The 18,083-nt window shown below is 43.5% G+C and overlaps 2 protein-coding genes across 4 annotated transcripts; one reads left to right on the top strand and one right to left on the bottom strand.

The window, feature by feature from the left end:
* Positions 1–4,794: 4,794 nt before the first annotated feature.
* Positions 4,795–12,696, top strand: LOC118775220 (zinc finger X-chromosomal protein-like). 3 transcript variants are annotated; one of them, XM_036525016.1, is made up of 8 exons: positions 4,795–4,952; positions 6,000–6,082; positions 7,797–8,132; positions 8,969–9,112; positions 9,302–9,439; positions 10,268–10,402; positions 10,509–10,661; positions 10,938–12,696. In XM_036525016.1, exons 2-8 carry the CDS (start codon positions 6,016–6,018, stop codon positions 12,176–12,178), a joined length of 2,214 nt encoding a protein of 737 aa, XP_036380909.1. In that variant the 5' UTR covers positions 4,795–4,952; positions 6,000–6,015; the 3' UTR covers positions 12,179–12,696. The 3 variants fall into 3 exon arrangements, with proteins under 3 accessions (XP_036380909.1, XP_036380910.1, XP_036380908.1); XM_036525017.1 differs by having other exon boundaries at positions 5,986–6,082; positions 10,512–10,661; XM_036525015.1 differs by having other exon boundaries at positions 5,986–6,082.
* A 3,015-nt stretch (positions 12,697–15,711) lies between these two features.
* Positions 15,712–17,727, bottom strand: LOC118774608 (lipocalin-like). The gene is made up of 6 exons (XM_036523977.1): positions 17,573–17,727; positions 17,091–17,230; positions 16,818–16,897; positions 16,583–16,696; positions 16,270–16,371; positions 15,712–16,099 (listed from the first exon to the last, which is right to left on the bottom strand). The coding sequence occupies exons 1-6, from the start codon at positions 17,657–17,659 to the stop codon at positions 16,080–16,082; spliced, it is 543 nt and encodes a 180-aa protein (XP_036379870.1). The 5' UTR covers positions 17,660–17,727; the 3' UTR covers positions 15,712–16,079.
* Between the last annotated feature and the right edge of the window lie 356 nt (positions 17,728–18,083).

Below are 18,083 nucleotides of genomic sequence, written 5' to 3'. Positions count from 1 at the left end.
TGCACAGTTCCTGCCTTGGTTTTGGAAAGCACTGCTTCAGGCTTTCTCTGCTCTCAGATATAGCCTTTCTGCCTAAAATTCTTAAAAAATTGTCACTCAAAACAACCACTCGGACCAATCATGCCACAGCAGTGGCTATCACTCAAGATTATTATAGCCATCTCCTTAAGTGTACCACCTAAGCCACCACCTAACTGTATGACTGTATGGCCTAAGGGTGTGTTTGCTTTTAGGTAAGGGAAGTAGTGCCTAAGTCTGCTCAAAATGTAACAGCTTATTAGTTTTTCTCACTTTTCTGCTGTGCCTGCTGCCCTCAATCTGTTACTGCCATGTGTGACATTACAAAAGTCCTTCTGTGCACAAGGAAAAGTCTACATTTGTGTGTTATTAGCATAGGGTCCCTCATGCCACTGGTCACCTGGTGGAGAAACTCTGATGAGAGAGTACATAGCTCCACAATGTAATATATACCACTATCTGTGACATCTGAACTATGCACGTGCTGCTGCATTACTTTTCATAATGTTTTGTTTGGCGACAAGACAGGTTAACCTGGGTTGACAAATCAGCATGACATAAATAAAACAAAATCATACATTACTTACATCAGAGATAATACTGGAGATATGTTTATGATCAGTAAAACATAAAAAAGCATTCAAATCAGTATGTAAAATCTATATACTTTGAATCATGAATAGGAGGGACATTGATAAATTTCCAAAGAGTACAATCCCCGAAGTCCCGGAACTGCAAGCTAATACCGTGGACACCCTGCTGTTGGTGAACTTAAACAAGTATTATTCAGCTTGGAATACTACACAGCACCATAAACAGATAAATACAGAGCAGAAATAAATATTTATTTCTTACCCTTATTTTCCACATTTTCATAAAATGGTCAAAGATATTTTCTCCATTCTAATATTCCACAACACATGAACACTGCCCTGATCTAATTATTTTTAAAATGGAAAAAAGGGCCCCAGCACTATCTGAAGTTATTGTCGTTTATCTTTACTTAACAATAAACTGAAAATTATAGGACAGAAATGATAAAACTAAATTACAAGATTATCGGACACTCCTTACAAATCAGTGATACCCATATTAATTCAACCAGACCAAAATGAATTTAGCAAAGGTGGACATTCTTCAGATAATCTGTATCAACTTTCATCTATTATCAGTTATTTCATTTTTCCAAAGAGAACACGCCAACAGCAATATTAAATCTAGTTGCTGAAAAGGGGATTTTATATAATTAATTAGCTTTCTTATTCATCACCCTGCAACAAGAGAAAAGAGGTAATGTGTTCATAAGATGGATTCAAGGATTATAAAACTCCCCTTTTACCTCAGTCATCAACAAGGAAATCACCTCTCAAGCTTTTAAACTGTCAAGAGGAAGAAGACGTAGATGCTCACTTTCACCCTTACTTTCCCATTTTCATTTCAGTTGCCACACACTATAATAATCATATTCAAAGAATGACTAAGGGTTCTTCACAGCACAAAATCAGTTGACTGTTCGAATGATGTACTCCTCAACTTACAACAGCTTTCAATATCACTCCAAATCGCCATTCATTTTATGAATCAATGCAGTAAAATTTCAGGATATTGAATGACCTAGTTGAAATGTTAGTTTTTATCTCTGGGATACCAAAGTTCAGAGCTTAAAATGTGGTTTCAAAAGCCTAGGAATCCATATCAAAAACATGCACAACCCTTAACCTCTTTTTCCTCTCTACTTCTCAGCTTCACAGTTTACATATGTCATGGTCCAGCTCAACACAAGCATGACACTCTCAGCTGGAAATAGAAAAACATTAATACAACAAATTGTCGATCACTAATTTCCCTAACCTTAATCAAATCCATTACAAAATAACTGTTTCAATAACTTCACATTTTCCACAACCCTTAAAGCTGGGTGGAAACCAAGGACATTAATAATCACACATGTTCCCTCAACAAATTCACCCCCCTCTGATCAAATCCAGCAACACCAAGACTTTCTAATCAATAAATAGTAAAAAAAAGAACCCTTCACCTTGCAATCTTGGAAACAGATAGGCATAGCTCACCTACTACACATTTTAATGCCTTGAAGCATCTTATATTTGTAAATCTACTATGCAAATTTCACCACCCAAACCTTTATTTCCTTCAGTGTTCACATACAACAGCTATGTTAAAGATGTATTTCATCTCCCATTTCACAACCGATTCCCATGTTGCAAGAAATGCAGTCCATTCCAAACAACAAAAGAACATTCTCAAAAACTTACTAGATGTTTATAAAAAGGTTTCCCTGTCTCTTCTTTTTGCCCCCTTCCACAGCACTTGTAAGACTAATATTGACTGAGACAAATCACATGATTCCATCACTACAACTCCTAATGTCTATCTGTATTCTCTGCAGTTTGATTGGCTTGGACAATATAAGGTGGAGTGTGACCTTCACCTTCATGAGGAGCGATGACTGAGGAGATACTGGAGATTGTGTATCAGACCCAGCCATCAGAACACACCTGTCACACACCTGTTTATGCCTCTGTCCACAGCCAGCAGGTCTTGGAAGGTGATGCTTGCCAAGACTGTGTCTGAGGTAACAAGAGGGGCCAGGGCAGATTCTGCTTTTTACATTTTGTGGTTTAGTGTGGATAAGTGTGTAGTAGGGCTCAAAATGCAGATGCTATAGTTTCAATAGAAACTCAAAAATAATTCTGAACAAATTCTACCTATATGTTCTGGTCACGCCTAAGCTGTCTTGATTGACTGGATAAAGTGGTTATCATGACCAGTTTCTACAGGTGTGGCTATTTGAAGCTTAATGGAGGCTTGCAAAGGACCTGCCTTTTCCAGCTGCCAAAATACATAAATTTCAGCCACAGCCATTTTATTGAACTGTAAATCAATGGAGTCACCGGTTGACAACAAGCTGTGAATGAAGATTCTGCAGAACCACTGAATTCATTAGTGGAATCAATGACACTGAGGATGTTGTTTGCATTACATGGAACAGAGAGTTTTAAGGGGACATTTTGAAATTCATGCCAGAACCAGCATTAACTAGCCTGTTGAAAGATTCACACATGCTGGATTTTGTGGCTTGTGGATTGTACGGACTTTGGTCTCACCTCAGTAGAAGATTAGCCTACAAAAGAACAACCTAATTGCACACCTAAGGATTTTCCTGAATAAACAGGTTCCCACATATTACATTCATGTATCATAACATGTATGGCACACTGTGATAAATGTTAAACAGGTGACTGGCTGCATTAAAATGCAACAAAAAAAAATGTCTACATTATTTCCCCTGAAATTGCCACAAATTAAAGTGAGATAATTCACTTCATTTACTCACAATAAATTAACCAAACTTATAAAACTCATCTTGTGTATCACGGATGTATATGTAAGACATATATGGTAAAATGATTTACAGATGGCTAAATATGGATATGAGCTGTAATTGTGGCTACTGTCATGTTTTTGCACCTTTGACCCACAGATACATAAGACACTCCAACTGTTTGTGGCTGAACCAAGGATTCAAGAACACCACAAGATACAGGAGAAGTGGTCATGGAGTTGCTGAAACATTTTGACTTTTTAGAAAAGACAATGTCACGCCTGCAATCACAATACAATGTGACAGATTAAAACTGTGTCCGGCGACCAGAGACACCAGGCAAAGACCTCTCAGTATTTAGTAAACAGTCAATCAAACTTGGTGAATTAAACGTAGCTGGCGCAATAAACAAGAAACAGTAGGTCCTCAAAACCAGATTTTGGAAAATAAAGATCAGTTTGTACATGTATTGTCCAGGTGACTGGATGTTTTCTGCAAGAAAGTGTGACTAGCCATGTCCCAGGCGACCTTCCACAGAGCATCCAGATTCAATCAGCTTCATCAAAGCAGCAGCCCTACCCTAAGTGCATTCGAAATGTCTTATACTAAATCACAATTTTATAAGCGAGAGCTACGTTATGAAAGGAGGGATACTGTTCTTGTCAGCGGCAAACGGGCACAAATCTGCCGCATATGGCCGTTTCATCGGATTTGGATTCATTTGCTTAATGTAAAATATATGGAAACAAAAGGGATGGCTACATGACTACATTATGCAAGAAAGTTCTGCATGTTTTTAAACGCGTATTAACGTTAACGTTCGCTGGTTTCGGTGACGTTAGTTAGCTAGCCAGCAATAGCTAGCTAGCTGTATCCTTGAGAAAATGTATCGGTCCATAGCCGGATATATCGGCGATTAAAAGTTGGCATACAGGTAGATCGCTAATTTAGCTGCTCCAGTATGATGATAGCCCAAAGTCCTCGTCAAATCAGCTGAATTGGCTAGTATGCTAAAGTAGCATACACGGTTCAAATTAGGGAGTCAGCTAACCAGCTAACTTAAGCTACTGTTTCATTATTACCTGGCCTTCCATCCCAACCTATTCTGAAATAAGAATCCACTCGAAATCTAGCTATAGCCAGCTAACGTTTAGGTTGCTACGTTTGCTAAACAAACGTTAACTTACGGGACGCTACTAAAAGTCGCTTTATGGGTCAGGCAAAAAAGTTATTCGTATCAGCTTTTTCCCCGAATGACCGAAAACCGAAAAATCTTTCTTGGCCTGTTTAAGGTAGCCAGTACTGAAAACTACTCTTTCAAGACCCTTCCGCATTTTCCTGCGGCCCTTAGGCTGTGACGTGGCGTGCTGACGGCGGGTTAGTCGCTGCCGGAGCTGGGGGCTGTAGCTCGTCAGTGTGTATCAGTGAAGCTCCGACAGATTCGGCCCCTCCCTCCCTGAGCTTCAGCGGCCCGCCCCACCAGCGCGAACTCCCGATTGAGTTTTGCCCGAGTCTGGGGGAACCTGGACGGCCTGGGAAAGCGTCAGAAAGACAGAGGGCCGTCCCGTAATTTAGCTACCGATTTCTGGTAAGCTGGCACATTCGGTCCGGCTCACTATCACCGCGGGCGTCCACACGCACGATAACGACTCTGTATTTTGCCATATTTATCAGAAAGACGGGAATTCGAGTTTGACGAGTAGCTAGGCCTCGGCGCAGATACGGGCCCAGGCCGCGAGGAGGCCGCAATTACTACTTAGGCCGCGGGTGAAACCGTGAGAGACTTCACTTGAGATGGTTGCAGTGCTTTCGAAATTTTCGATAGCTAGCTAGCCAAACAGCTATCTAGATTACACTAGCTAACGTAACTATTCGCTATATAAGCAATCCCGATTTTATGAAAGGGTGTAAATGTTTGCAAAGTGTATTGCTGTGTATGAGCAGTACGTCCAGATAATGTCCAATATGGCTATGTTCAGCAAGATGGCGCTTGTGTGTTCTTGAAGAAGAGTGGCTAGCTAGCTATTTGAGAAGGAAGACACTAACGCTGCATTCACTTCGAATTTCAGTTGCAATAATAGCTTAATGGTGCAACAAATATAAACAAAATATAAGCTCTGTGTACTGTTGCAAGGTGCTTTGGGCGGAGACAGGAATAATGAAAGCGTGTATCTAACTATTGTATAGTTACCAAGCCAAATGCCGCTCTTGCTAGCTAGTTAGCTACGGTACTGTGGTAAACAACACTAATGGATGTGCTAGCAAGTACATGGAAAGGAATAGCCTTTAAACGAGTCGGTCCATTGTTTTAAATGGTAGTCAGCTGTAGCTATGCCAAGTTAATTCCAACAGCTTAAGTGTTATTTTATTTTTCCACAACATTAAAACACTAACTAGCATGGAATCAGAATGGTTGTTATTTTACCAGTCGATTATTATTATTATTATTATTATTATTATCCAGTTCTGCATGGGGTTCCTTAATCGAACTCTGAAAGAGTCGAATGTAGAAGGGAAGGTTACGAATACCAGAAATTATTTTCAAAAGGAACTGTGTAATGCCCAGTATTTTAGTGGCTTTGAGGCATTCTCTGATGGGATTGGCTGTCTAATACTGACAGGACTGCACACACAGATGCGGTGTCAAGAGGATGGACGACGATGTAACAGGGCTGCAACTCCATTCTCAAGAGCCCAAGATCATATTCCACGAATCAGGTAAAGTCCAACAATGGAAACGTCCATATACATGTGGGAACAGGTAAACATGTATGACGTCCATCACTGGAGGAGTTAACAGCTCAAAAGACGCATTGTTTCACATATAATAAGCCTAAATGGCAGCCCCCCCTTGCAGAATAGTGCAGTGTCTGCTGATGTTTTTATTGTATGCATTTTGCAATATAAATCTTATGAATTTTTTTACATTTTTAAATAGCTTTAATTTTTTTCTCACACCTGTGTAGTTGCACAAATGAGGTTTTAAAATATTTCAAATAAAATGTCTATAAAGGGATAGCTACTGTATATGTTATTACAACAACCTCCGTTTTACATAGCTGTTCCATAATAAAGGTGTTGCTGCATGGCCAGTGTTTCTCATCTCATCTCATCTGTTGCATTGTCATAATAAGCTTGAAAACATTTTTATTGGGGAAAAAAACATGCCAGCTCTCATATTAGACTGCTCTTTGTTTTTAAATTTCTTCTGAGTGATGTAACCAGAAGAACCTGCCCTAAGTCACAACCTGCCATTAGTCCACTTAACACAATGATGTAGAAGGACCTGCAATCTGCCTCACCCCCTTTGCCCACTCCAGTATGGTGCCTTGGGCCAGAAGTCTCCTACATAAGCTGTCTTGGAAAACTTGAAAGTTTACAATGAAAGCACAAGTCAAATAATAATGCTCTGTACACCCTGTCAGAAGAGTGTGTGCAAGAACATATTCCTTAGTTTTGATATTAGTGGGGATAACATCATAACAATAAAAAAAAAAAACGGTTTTATTATGACAAATAATGAGCCAGTGCTCTAGTCTTTGATAGGTCAAACATACAACGCATAGCTGTCTATTGTAATGCAAAGCAGAGCTGGCTAGCTAGCTAGCTAGCTAGCTACATGGTGAGCTAAAATTTTCATCCAGTGATTGTAACAGGCCACCCAGAATGTACTTTTGTCATAAAATCCTGCAGTTTTACAGTGTAGGCCTGTGGACAACACTGCTCTTTGGGCCCAAAATGCCATATTGTCGTAGTGGCAGTAGGAAAATATGGTTAAACCAATGATTGCCGGTCCTGTTAAATATATATGTTAATGGTCAGCCAGCTGAAAGTATAGGACAAAGACCAGAGGTTGGCTAAAGCATAGAGTTTTTCCTGCTCATTGTTTGACTGAGGTCTGAAGAGAACAGTATTGACAATCTTGCTTTTCATGACTGGATGTTAAAAGGAGTAATTTCCCTTCACAACTGTCAGACAAGTCAGACAGGACCAAGGAAGAGAGAGAGATAACATGAGACAGCCTGGCAGCCAGTTTCTACACAGTGGTATGTTTCTGCAGTCAGGCCATCCACAATAAAAGCTTCCCTGTAACTCTTATGAGGTTAGTACAATAAACAAAAATGTAAATGCACTTTATTGCCTTAAATGTCATGTTATATATAGATGAAATTCAGTGCTGATGTCAGTATGTTTTTGGACGTATGCATACCATCCACTAACTGAAGATGGTAGAACATTGTAAAGATATGCATTTTAGCCCTGCATTTAGGAAATTAAATAGATTTTCTAAATGTTGGGGCAAAAACAGAGGTTGTTTGTGGTCGACTTTGAATAACTAGCTGTAGGTTGTGTAGCACCCTCGTTTCTGTGTGTGCCTCTGTGTGTCTGTCCATGTGTATGTGTCTAAGATGCCTTCTTTTGTTTGTCACAGATGAGGGGGATGCCCGGGGGGAGGAGATTCTGGTGGAGCTCCAGGAGACGGTCTTCGTGTCGGAGGTGGACGGGGAGGAGGTGGCGGTGCATGGCTTCACCCCAGAGGAGCTGGTGATCCAGGACGCCATCGAGGACGTGGTGACCGAGTATGTGCAGTGTGCTGATGAGGAGGAGGTTGCCATAGAGACCTGTGTGATGTCACTGGAGGGGGCAGAAGAGGGGCTGCAGGTGGACGTCGTCCCTGAAGAGGTGCTGGTGGCGGACTGCCCAGCCCAGGGAGAGATTGACCATGAGCAGGACCAGGATACCTGTGGGGACTACCTGATGATCTCTCGTGAGTTCCTGCTGACCTCGTTTCAAGCTTCTCCATACGATGCCCTCTATTGTTTCGCCTTGACATCACTGTCTCCACCACCCCTTACTTGGAAACCAGGGGTTGAGGGCCATGTCTTCAATAACTAGCACAGTAATAACAACAGAACAACATTACCTTGACATAAGTAGGAAAAAGACAAAATCAGTCAGTCAAAGAAAATGTATTCAATGTATCACATTTTTACAATTTCATAGTAACACAGCCAGAGGGAGTTTTCCAGAAGGAGTCAAAAAAAAAAAAAACAGAAAAGAGAAGGTTTAAGGAAATTGGTTGATTATTTTTTCTTGTTGGTTTATTTATCAGTTATTTAAATCTTATTTTGCTATCTGCCAATGTCAGGTGGGACAGGGGAAAAGTTAGCCAGAAGCAGTGATGACGGGTGCTAAATAGACAGACCAGTTTTCAAAGATGTCACACTGTCAGGCATCCACCATGTGTAACATTGAACAGTACTGAGGGGAATTTTAAATGTACTAAAGAATGTCAGAAGATATGCACATAGAGTCTCACAAGTCTCACCTTGCATACAAACATTTTTTTTTGTACAGTTGATATGTTAAGTGGGCCAACTGCAGGCCCATCTTATTTGCAATTAAGAGCCAATCTGGAAGATTGTATTTCCTTAGACCTTTTGAAGGTAATTCAAAGGTGATTATTTTCAGCTAATGATATCCTCTCCGTCACAGTGTGTGCAGTCAGGAGAACTTACACAACTTATGATTCAGCAATACCTGTCTAAACTCTCAGAACTCTTGTTTTCCCCTCTCTGCCCCTGCTTCTCTTCACCTGTGCAGTCGATGAGCCGGATCAGATGGTGCAGAGCAATGATGCAGAGGTCACTGCTGAAGGTGGTGTGGATGACCAGGGGAAGGAGGAGGACGGTCAGGAGGTCATCAAGGTGTACATCTTCAAGGCTGATTCTGAGGAGGACGACTTGGGTAAGAAACTGTTTAGGCCCATCGAAGGGCAGACCCCCCTCTTTCACTATCTTACATTATTATCATTATCTTGTTACTGTCTGCTTAGTAATTGTAGTTTGGAGAATGTTCGGTCAGACGGATTGGCAAGACACTTGGAATGCTCCTAAGAGTCATGCATTTGAGAGTGATGCTCTCTGAATCCTGTAGGTGGCACCGTGGACATCAGTGAGAGCGTGATGGAGTGTGAACAGGGTGTGGGCCTGCCAGACCCCTCAGGGCGATCCCACAGAGAAAAGAGGGTGTACATGTCTATGAGTGAAGCGCGTCATCAGCAGGAGGATCTTGGTGAGTTCGTAATCACAGTCAGAGAAAGAAAGAGAGATGCACAAAACACCATGCAGAGTGACTGTTCATTTGTTCTCCATTTAGAGACTGAACTCACTTCTGCAGGCAAAGTGCTTCCTGTTTTTTTAGAGGTAGTTCAGTTATTCAGTTAGTTCAGTTAGTTCAGGAATTTAGTTGTGATCTCTTGGTTGAACAGTCAGAAAAATCTCTAGTTCACTGACCCACATTTGCCAGATCCTTTACCTCCACAAATACTCTAAGAGCAGGCGCAGTAATATTTGACTTTGAGTAACATGAATACTAATAGCACTAGTGTTTATTTTTTAATTATGTTAAAAAAGATGAACATTTCATCAGAAGGAGCTGTTTTGTCTTTGTCAAAATAGATCTACGCTTAGTTCAAATAACTGACGGATGTGAAATGAATAAAGATATTTAAATAGCATTAGGTTATTAGATGCATTAAGATAGACATTCTGGTCAATTTGGCTATTTATGTTATTTTATAATTTCCTCTCTAGATATCATACTGTTGGAGAGCATATGGGTTAGAAAGTATCTGCTGATATTTTTTAGCAACACAAGTTTATCAGTGCAATACAACAGATATGTCAAAATGCACACATTTGCACAAAATTAGCTTCAAAATTCCAGAAGTGTAGGGCCTTTGCCAATACCCTTACACCACATGGCATCGAGAAAACCTTATTCAAACCCAGAGAAAATCCATGGTATGTGATGGTCAATTGTTGGTGTGCTGCAGCATCTTGTGTGTGTCCGTGTGTGTGCATGCAGGCCTTTCCTGTTGTGACTGATGAGTTTCTACAGGTGTTTCGAAGATTGCTGATGAGGTGTACATGGAGGTTGTGGTAGGAGGGGAGGAGGCAGTAAATCAAGACCGTTCATATGACAACACTGCTCTTAGCAAGGACTTTATGCCTGTGGCCTGGGCTGCCGCCTATGGTCAGTACCATGCATGCGCCCGCTCACACACACACACACACACACACTCACACACTCTCACTGAGCGCACGCGTGGTCTCGGCGCTCATCGCTGTTGTCTGTTCAGCAGGAGCGGAGGAGAGCGAGGGCTGTGAGAACAGGAACGGAGCAGCGAGCGCTCTGCTGCACATCGATGAATCTGGCTCGGATGCTGGCGGCGTCAACAAGACCATCAAGCAGCGCAGCAAGAGGCGGAGCGAGCCCTGCCAAATCCAGACAGGTACTGAACTTAACCCACCATCTCCAGAAAGGTACTGATCTGACTTCTGCAGGTCCAGAAAGTTACCCATCCAAGCCCTGCAGACAAAAAAGACAGGTAAAACATGAACATGTGTCGATAGTCTGAAGCTGGATCCATCTTAACTCTTTTACTCTTGTGCTCCTTCTGTTTCCCTTCTCCCCTGCCTCCCCTCCCTACCTTTGTCTCCTCACTCCTTTTGGTCCTCTTCCTGCCACCCCCCCAATACTCCATGCCTCTTCTAATTTTATTTTTTAGCAATCATCATCGGGCCATATGGCCAGCCCCTGACCGTGTACCCTTGCGTTCTCTGCGGCAAGAAGTTCAAGTCGCGCGGCTTCCTGAAGCGCCATACCAGGAACCACCACCAGGAGGTGCTGAACAGGAAGAAGTACCAGTGCACCGACTGCGACTTCACCACCAACAAGAAGGCCAGCCTGCACAACCACATGGAGGTGCACACGCAGAGCAGCAAGGCCCCCTTCGAGTGCGAGGAGTGCGGCAAGGAGTTCCACCAGCAGTCGGCGCTCTACTCCCACCAGCTGCAGCAGTGCACCCCCAAGGGCCAGGCCGCCACCAAGATGCACAAGTGCAAGTTCTGTGACTACGAGACGGCCGAGCAGGGGCTGCTCAACCGCCACCTGCTGGCCGTCCACAGCAAGAACTTCCCGCATATTTGCGTGGAGTGCGGCAAGGGCTTCCGGCACCCCTCGGAGCTGAAGAAGCACATGCGCACGCACACGGGCGAGAAGCCCTACTGCTGCCTCTACTGCGACTACAAGTCGGCGGACTCCTCCAACCTCAAGACGCACGTGAAGACCAAGCACAGCAAGGAGATGCCCTACAAATGTGAGCGCTGCTTCCAGACCTTCCCCGAGGCAGAGGAGCTGCAGCAGCACATGCTGACGCACGACGAGGCCAAGACCCACCAGTGCGTCCACTGCGAGCACAAGAGCTCCAACTCCAGTGACCTGAAGCGACACATCATTTCCGTGCACACCAAGGACTACCCGCACAAGTGCGCCACCTGTGGCAAGGGCTTCCACCGGCCGTCCGAGCTGAAGAAGCACGCCGCCTCGCACCGGGCCTCGCACTCCGCCTCCCACCACGCCAAGAAGCTCCACCAGTGCCGCCACTGCAGCTTCAAGATCGCCGACCCCTTCGTGCTCAGCCGCCACATCCTGTCGGTCCACACCAAGGAGCAGCAGGCGTTCGCGGACAAGGGCGGCAAGAGGACCGTGGTTGGGGCGCCGGGGGTTGGGGGGAAGAAGGGTGTGATCAAGGGCGGGGCCAAGGTGCACCGGGAGAGGCGGGTGTACCAGTGCCAGTACTGTGACTACAGCACGGGCGACGCGTCGGGCTTCAAGCGGCACGTCATTTCGATTCACACCAAGGACTATCCGCACCGCTGCCAGTTTTGCACGAAGGGCTTCCGCCGGCCCTCCGAGAAGAACCAGCATATCATGCGCCACCACAAAGACATGGTGCAGACGGAGTGAGCAGACTGGAGCCCACACGCTGACCCGCGCCCGCCGCTCTAGCGTTAATGGCATTAATGCACACCTACCGTATATCCATCGCCCCTAGTGCTAATGGCATTGATGCACTGGCATAAATGCAGCCTCAAGAAGAGGCCTCTCCTGTGGAACTGTAACAGCCAGCCCTGTATGTGTGCGCGTGTGTGTATGCGTGTGTGTGTGTGCGTGCACGCGTGTGACTGGGCGTATATTTGTGCGCGTGCATTTGGCATTTGGACCCCAGGTGGCTCCAGAGGGATCATGCCTGCCGAACACCAGGTCAGGACCCCTGGGTGTGCTCTCAGTGCTGAATCGTCATAAATTCTGTCTTCCTGATTGTTTTGTGTTCATTTACAGTATACTTTTTTGCAACAAAAAAAAAATAAAATTGTATAAATGATAAGGCTAATGGAATCAGGGGAATTGCCCTGGATAGTCTTGCACTTTAGCTATGGGACCCCCTGCAGGTGGGAGTGTGTATGGCAGGACATGCCACATGCCACTGGTTTCCAGTCTGAGTTTAAGAATGATATTTTAATGCACAGAGTATGTTAAGTCATTTTTAATTTGCATTCATCGATTTGGTGTATCATATAATGAGCAATATATATTATCAAGATTTAGAAACAAATCAAAAGATTAGTCTCTAGAGGAATGGTTCCTTTGTTCTTGTTTTTGGTTGCTAGAAATTATGCATCAGAGAGAAATATAATCATGAAAACTTTTTTTAAAGTACAACTCCCCATGAGAGCTGGAAATCAAATAAATATGATGTACTTTACGACACAGGTGGCTTTCACAGTTAGTTCGCTTTAAAAGCAAGTCTCATTTTTAGTTGAGCTGGACTTTTTTTGTTTTGCTTTCATACCACAAAATTGAATTAGACTGGTGTGTAGGAAAACCAGACATTCTAGTGTGGAAGTTCTTTGTGCAGACGCATCACACGTTAGAGGCACGGCCACATGTGAAGATGGAATACAGAACCATTACAGTCACCTCTGCCAAGAGATTCTAATTAGACATTTATTAGAAACGTATTATGTACTGCTTTGCAGTTCAAAAGAAATCCTTTTTTAAACCGTCTTTCACTGAACATTGTGTAAATTTCAAGCTTTTCCTTGCAGTTCCCTCCCATGGGACCTGAAGGTTTTTGTCAGCCCATATCTGCAAAGGTGTGTTCCATTCCATCAGTTTTCCATGTGTGCAATATGCACAGTTAAGTCAGCACTGAGTGATGCTTGTTTATAGTTGGAGGAGGCAACTATCAAGGTCCTTGTAGGTGCCCTCAGCCCCACTTGGTTCCTTTCCTGGAAATAAAGCACTTCTTTTCATGCCATGAACTTCCAGGGGGCAGTACACTGCAGTCTGTTTGCAGTTGACCTGCGGCCACACTGTACAAATGATTATATTGCTTTTTATGTCTGTCAAAGCAAGCTACATAAAATCCTTGTATGAACTGTTGGCTCTGATGTCCTCTTTAAATAAACTAAGTGTGAAAGCCACCATGGATACGTGCTTCTAACCAGGAAGGCACAGCAGTGTGTACTGTATGGAGCTCCAGGAACAGCAGTGTGTCATGTGCAGGGCTTCATTTTATTTTTTTTTTGTCAGTAGTGTGCAGATTTACCTTAAGCACTTACCAGTGAAAGTGAAATGGACTAATGCATTTCTGGTTTTTGTTTAGTTATTTGTTCGTGGCACGTGGGTCTGTCAGGCTGAGGGTTTTGCTGTCTCTCTGTGTGTAATGCAAGTCTGTGGTGTTTGTGTGTGAGGGAAAAGGGGGTAGTCATTCTGGAGTAGGAGGCACTGGGCCCTCAGTGAGTGTGGATGCTGTTCCTGCACCTCCCACACCTCTCAATGCAACATGGTGCTAATTTTAGTTAATAGAAGACTCTACTTTTGGTGTTATTAAAAGAAAGATTAGGGGGGGGAGTACAGGCGGTCCCTGCTTTTACGACACAATGCATTTCTGTAAAACCGTGAAGCGTAAAATCGTAAAGCAAATCATCAGGAATTAAGCCTTATTTTCCCATAGATGCAGTGTTGTCTATGGGGAAATCTAGAACTCAGATTTTCCCACAAGAATGATGTGAGATTAAGTCAAATATTTATATTATATAAATATTGTATGAATATTTGTACATTTAAACATGCTTGCACACAAAGTACAGCATAAATACTCAGTATTGGGACATGCACTGCATGACAGCTGGGAAATCGCTTGGCATGAGGAACAGCAGGGCACACGTGCTGTTCGGACAGTTGTTTATTTGGCGGCAGATTGTATGCACCCTGTTGCTCATTCAAAGTATCAAGTAAGCTGTGTTTGGCTCCTCTGCACAAACAAACTAAAAAAGAGAACATTATTGCAAAGAATCTTCTACCATCACCCTGTAGAGGGAAAAAGGGATAAAAAAACTTTTCAGACTTTTTAAGACTAAGGCCGCAGCTCTTTTTCTCCCTTATGTTCTCACTAGGCGTCTCTCGTTGTAAATCAGGATCTTGTGTTGTAAAACAGTGGTGGCATTTTTTTTTTTTTTTATAAATGTTGTAAATGCAGATTGTTGTGAAGCGGGTTGTTGTGAAACAGGGACTGCCTGTAGTTGTATTATTTCAATTTCAGACATGTTGTAGACTCTCAGCGGGCTGTCAGTGTGGGTTCTTTGTCAGGTGAGTGTAGAGTGTGAGCCTTTCTGGGATTAGTTTTGAACCTGTTGTAAAGCATGTCAATGTTGCGTGTGTATGTTATCTCGATACACGTGCTCTCAGTACACTCCAGCACTTCAGCCTGTGTCATCCCCTGCATTCCCAACGTGCATTTCTTCAGACTCTGCGTGGAGACACCCACCAGACTGCCTGAGATCTGCTCTCTCCGCTCAGTTAGACTATGAGCATTTATTTGCAAAACGTACAGTTAAGGTGTAATGAGATATAGGCCGCAGTACTGTCCATAACCATGGGCAAGCCACTATGCGACAGTTTGCGTATCTGTGGTACCATAGATATTCACCATGGAGATCTGAAACATGCTGAACTATTTGACCCATCCCTTTTGACCGATATCAGTGGACAGGGAAGGTTTTAGTCTCACAGACTAGTATCAGTATCAGAATACAGGCATGTATTCAGACCTTTATCTCTTTCTTTTGCAAACACTTCTCCCGTGTAATCCTCGAGGTTTTCTTTTTTATTTATTTATTTTACTATTGTTGAATGTTTCATTGTATAGTTCAGTGTAACTAGGATTATATAATGTTTAAATTATGGTTTTGTACACAGACCTTAAAAAAATCTGATGATGTATACATTTGACAACAAAAAGACAGAAATGTGTATTGTAATAGGTGTAACCTTACATATTTGTAAAGAAAAGATAATAAAAACAAATTATTTTTCCTGGATTCAAATTTCTAGTTGACTTCACTAGAGTCAGTAGCACAGCACAGCTTGAGACTCATGGGACTGATGACTCTGACAAAAGGGTTCACTTTCATAGATTTTATTTTAATGTTGGCGCATTGGGAAAAAAAGCCAGTAACGGCACAGTTGCCGACTCATGTTCACCTCGACACTTGCACATTGAATCCTAAAGAACAGGCTTCAACACAGCATGAGTGTCATGACAAATACACGAGAGTTGGCAAACCTTTAGTAAAACCTCAAAAATCTCTCTCTCATGGTGTTACCATAATTGAGAGGTGCTTCAGGTGAGCGGATGGTGTGTTTCGGCAAGGTGCGTAGCTGCAGGTAGTGGTGACAACAGGTGTGAATGCGCTGCAGTCTCCGCTGGCCTGAAGGTGCAAAGCCATATATGGTGTCCTAAAGCATAAAGCTGAAGAGCGGAAACTGCTCGGAGGCTTGGAATGAGGAAGCAGCTCTCCACTTACGCAGCTGGGCATTCGTCTGCAAAAAGAGGGTAAAACGACTAATTGAGTGTGACAGTACATTTGGAGCCATTGAGGAGGTGGGGACACGGCAGGGGGAGAGACAGTGTCCTTGACTATGGTAAGAAATGGGGCAGAGTTTACATTTATCAGGCTGGATTGGGACAGAGGGTGAGGGGAAGAGCATACCATTTTTTGGAAGAACAGCAATGTTCTCTGGCAGGATCCCAGTGTCCAGGGAGAACTGCTTGAACTTCTGCAGCACCTCTGAGCTCAGGTCAGGAGTACGACCTGGAAATGTAAGGTTTTCCTCACAGCCTCATTCAGGGGTCAGATTAGGACTACAACAGTTGTCAAAATCTCAAAATGCTGAACATTTTGGGCCAGAGTGGTTTGATCAGTGCTATGATGACATGCGTGCCTTAACGTGACTCATAGTAAGTTTTTTCCCTATGTGTAGAAACCAGGTGTATGCTTCAGGTAGGAGAAGACAAGTTCTTACCGTACAGTTTGTTCAGCACGCTGGTTACCCCTCCCTTAGTCTTGATGGTGTGGACCAGGGCATATTCGTCATATTTCACATCCACCACACGCATGTCATTCTCATTTCCCCAGCCTGAGAGAAAGAACATGTCAATCCACAACAATGCAACATGGTAATATTCCCATGCACAATGCTGCTTAATTGGGCTGATCAGGACTAATGCAAAGGATGATATCAAATGTCCTGGACTTACGCTGGCTGCGGAAAGCGAATTTCCCAGGCGTGTCTGTTTTCTTGGCCAGGTGGGTCATCTTCCAGCAGGTGCCATCAGAGCTAGGAAGAGAGCAGTGCTCAGCAAGTCTGTGATCCCATTCTTGCTGACAGGAATCTTAAGCATGCTTGCTGCCCATGTAATTAAGATTAATGTACTTGAATGTACTTAAACTTATGTTAGTTTAATTGACATACAATTAAACTAACTTAAAAAATGACATAATTGTACAATGATTGATGAACCCACACTCACTTTAGGCTAGAGTAGGTCATGTCAAGGTCGCCCTCTGCAGTAGGCACCAGGAGGGCTGTCCCCATCTTCATCTCCGCCTTCCTGCTGATGAACCACTGGGCGTTGGTGGCGAAGCCAATCAGATACCATTTCCCTGCAACCTGGAGGAAATACGATATAACATGCCAGCTGTTTCACTCGATAAATAATTGTTTCATTAATGGTTAGGTTGGGTGGAGCCTTTATTCCTGTATTCACTTGTCCGATCTACACTCAAGCCCATCTCATTTTGAGCTAAGGTTGTAGACCTTACACTCATGGCAGTATCCTTCCAATGATCCACGGTGTCTGAACAAATTGCTCTTTACAGTGTATTACAAGTCTCACAGCTCTCATACACCAATATTTCCAAATGCTGTAGATGCCTCTTCTCTTCCTCTCCAGCCAAACCCAGATCTCTCCCTCCCTGCCTCCCTTTTCCACACACCCTCTCCTCGTCTCACCCCTTTCAGGTCGAAATCCTTCTGAGGCATGACTTCGCCATTGGCGACGAGTATGCAGAGCAACGCTCCGAAGATTCTCAGCAGCATGGCTGTTATGGTAACAGCAGAGTGAGGTGTCACTCTAAAACTAGAGAGAGATCAGAGTAGGATCAGGAGTCCTGTGTGTGATCACTGAACCACTCTTCTATATATAGCTGTATCGGGGCATGCGCCGGGGCTTACATAAAGATATATCCCTCCCCCGCTCACAGACTCCTCCCCATTTATGCTCCATGATAGACCGCTTAATGCGCTAACAGTGGGCACCTGTAAAGGGAGGGTCTATTGGGGACAGGGGGTGTGGCTATGTACTCCACCCACTTAGAGCTGGGACGGTGCCATACATGCACAGGTGAGTGCCATCGTCTTTCCAGGAAGCAGATTAAGCAATACAGATGAGATGGGAAAATTACAGCATTTGGCCGTGAGCAACAGTGTGCTAGCTCCAAATGGGCTGAGTATTGGGAACTCT

Source organism: Megalops cyprinoides, chromosome 3, assembly GCF_013368585.1.
Source record: "Megalops cyprinoides isolate fMegCyp1 chromosome 3, fMegCyp1.pri, whole genome shotgun sequence".
Classification (NCBI taxonomy): Eukaryota; Metazoa; Chordata; class Actinopteri; order Elopiformes; family Megalopidae; genus Megalops; species Megalops cyprinoides.
Note: the sequence above shows the minus strand (reverse complement) of the source record. Positions and strands in the feature narration are given on the sequence as shown.

Excerpts from the sequence above, each read along its gene's own strand:
- LOC118775220 (XM_036525016.1), top strand. The coding sequence starts at position 6,016 with ATGGACGACGATGTAACAGGGCTGCAACTCCATTCTCAAGAGCCCAAG. Across the intron at positions 6,083-7,796 it reads GATCATATTCCACGAATCAG|ATGAGGGGGATGCCCGGGGG; the intron begins GTAAAGTCCAAC and ends TGTTTGTCACAG. Across the intron at positions 8,133-8,968 it reads GGACTACCTGATGATCTCTC|TCGATGAGCCGGATCAGATG; the intron begins GTGAGTTCCTGC and ends TCACCTGTGCAG.
- LOC118774608 (XM_036523977.1), bottom strand. The coding sequence starts at position 17,659 with ATGCTGCTGAGAATCTTCGGAGCGTTGCTCTGCATACTCGTCGCCAAT. Across the intron at positions 17,231-17,572 it reads AGGATTTCGACCTGAAAGGG|GTTGCAGGGAAATGGTATCT; the intron begins GTGAGACGAGGA and ends TATTTCCTCCAG. Across the intron at positions 16,100-16,269 it reads TGCTGTTCTTCCAAAAAATG|ACGAATGCCCAGCTGCGTAA; the intron begins GTATGCTCTTCC and ends CTCTTTTTGCAG.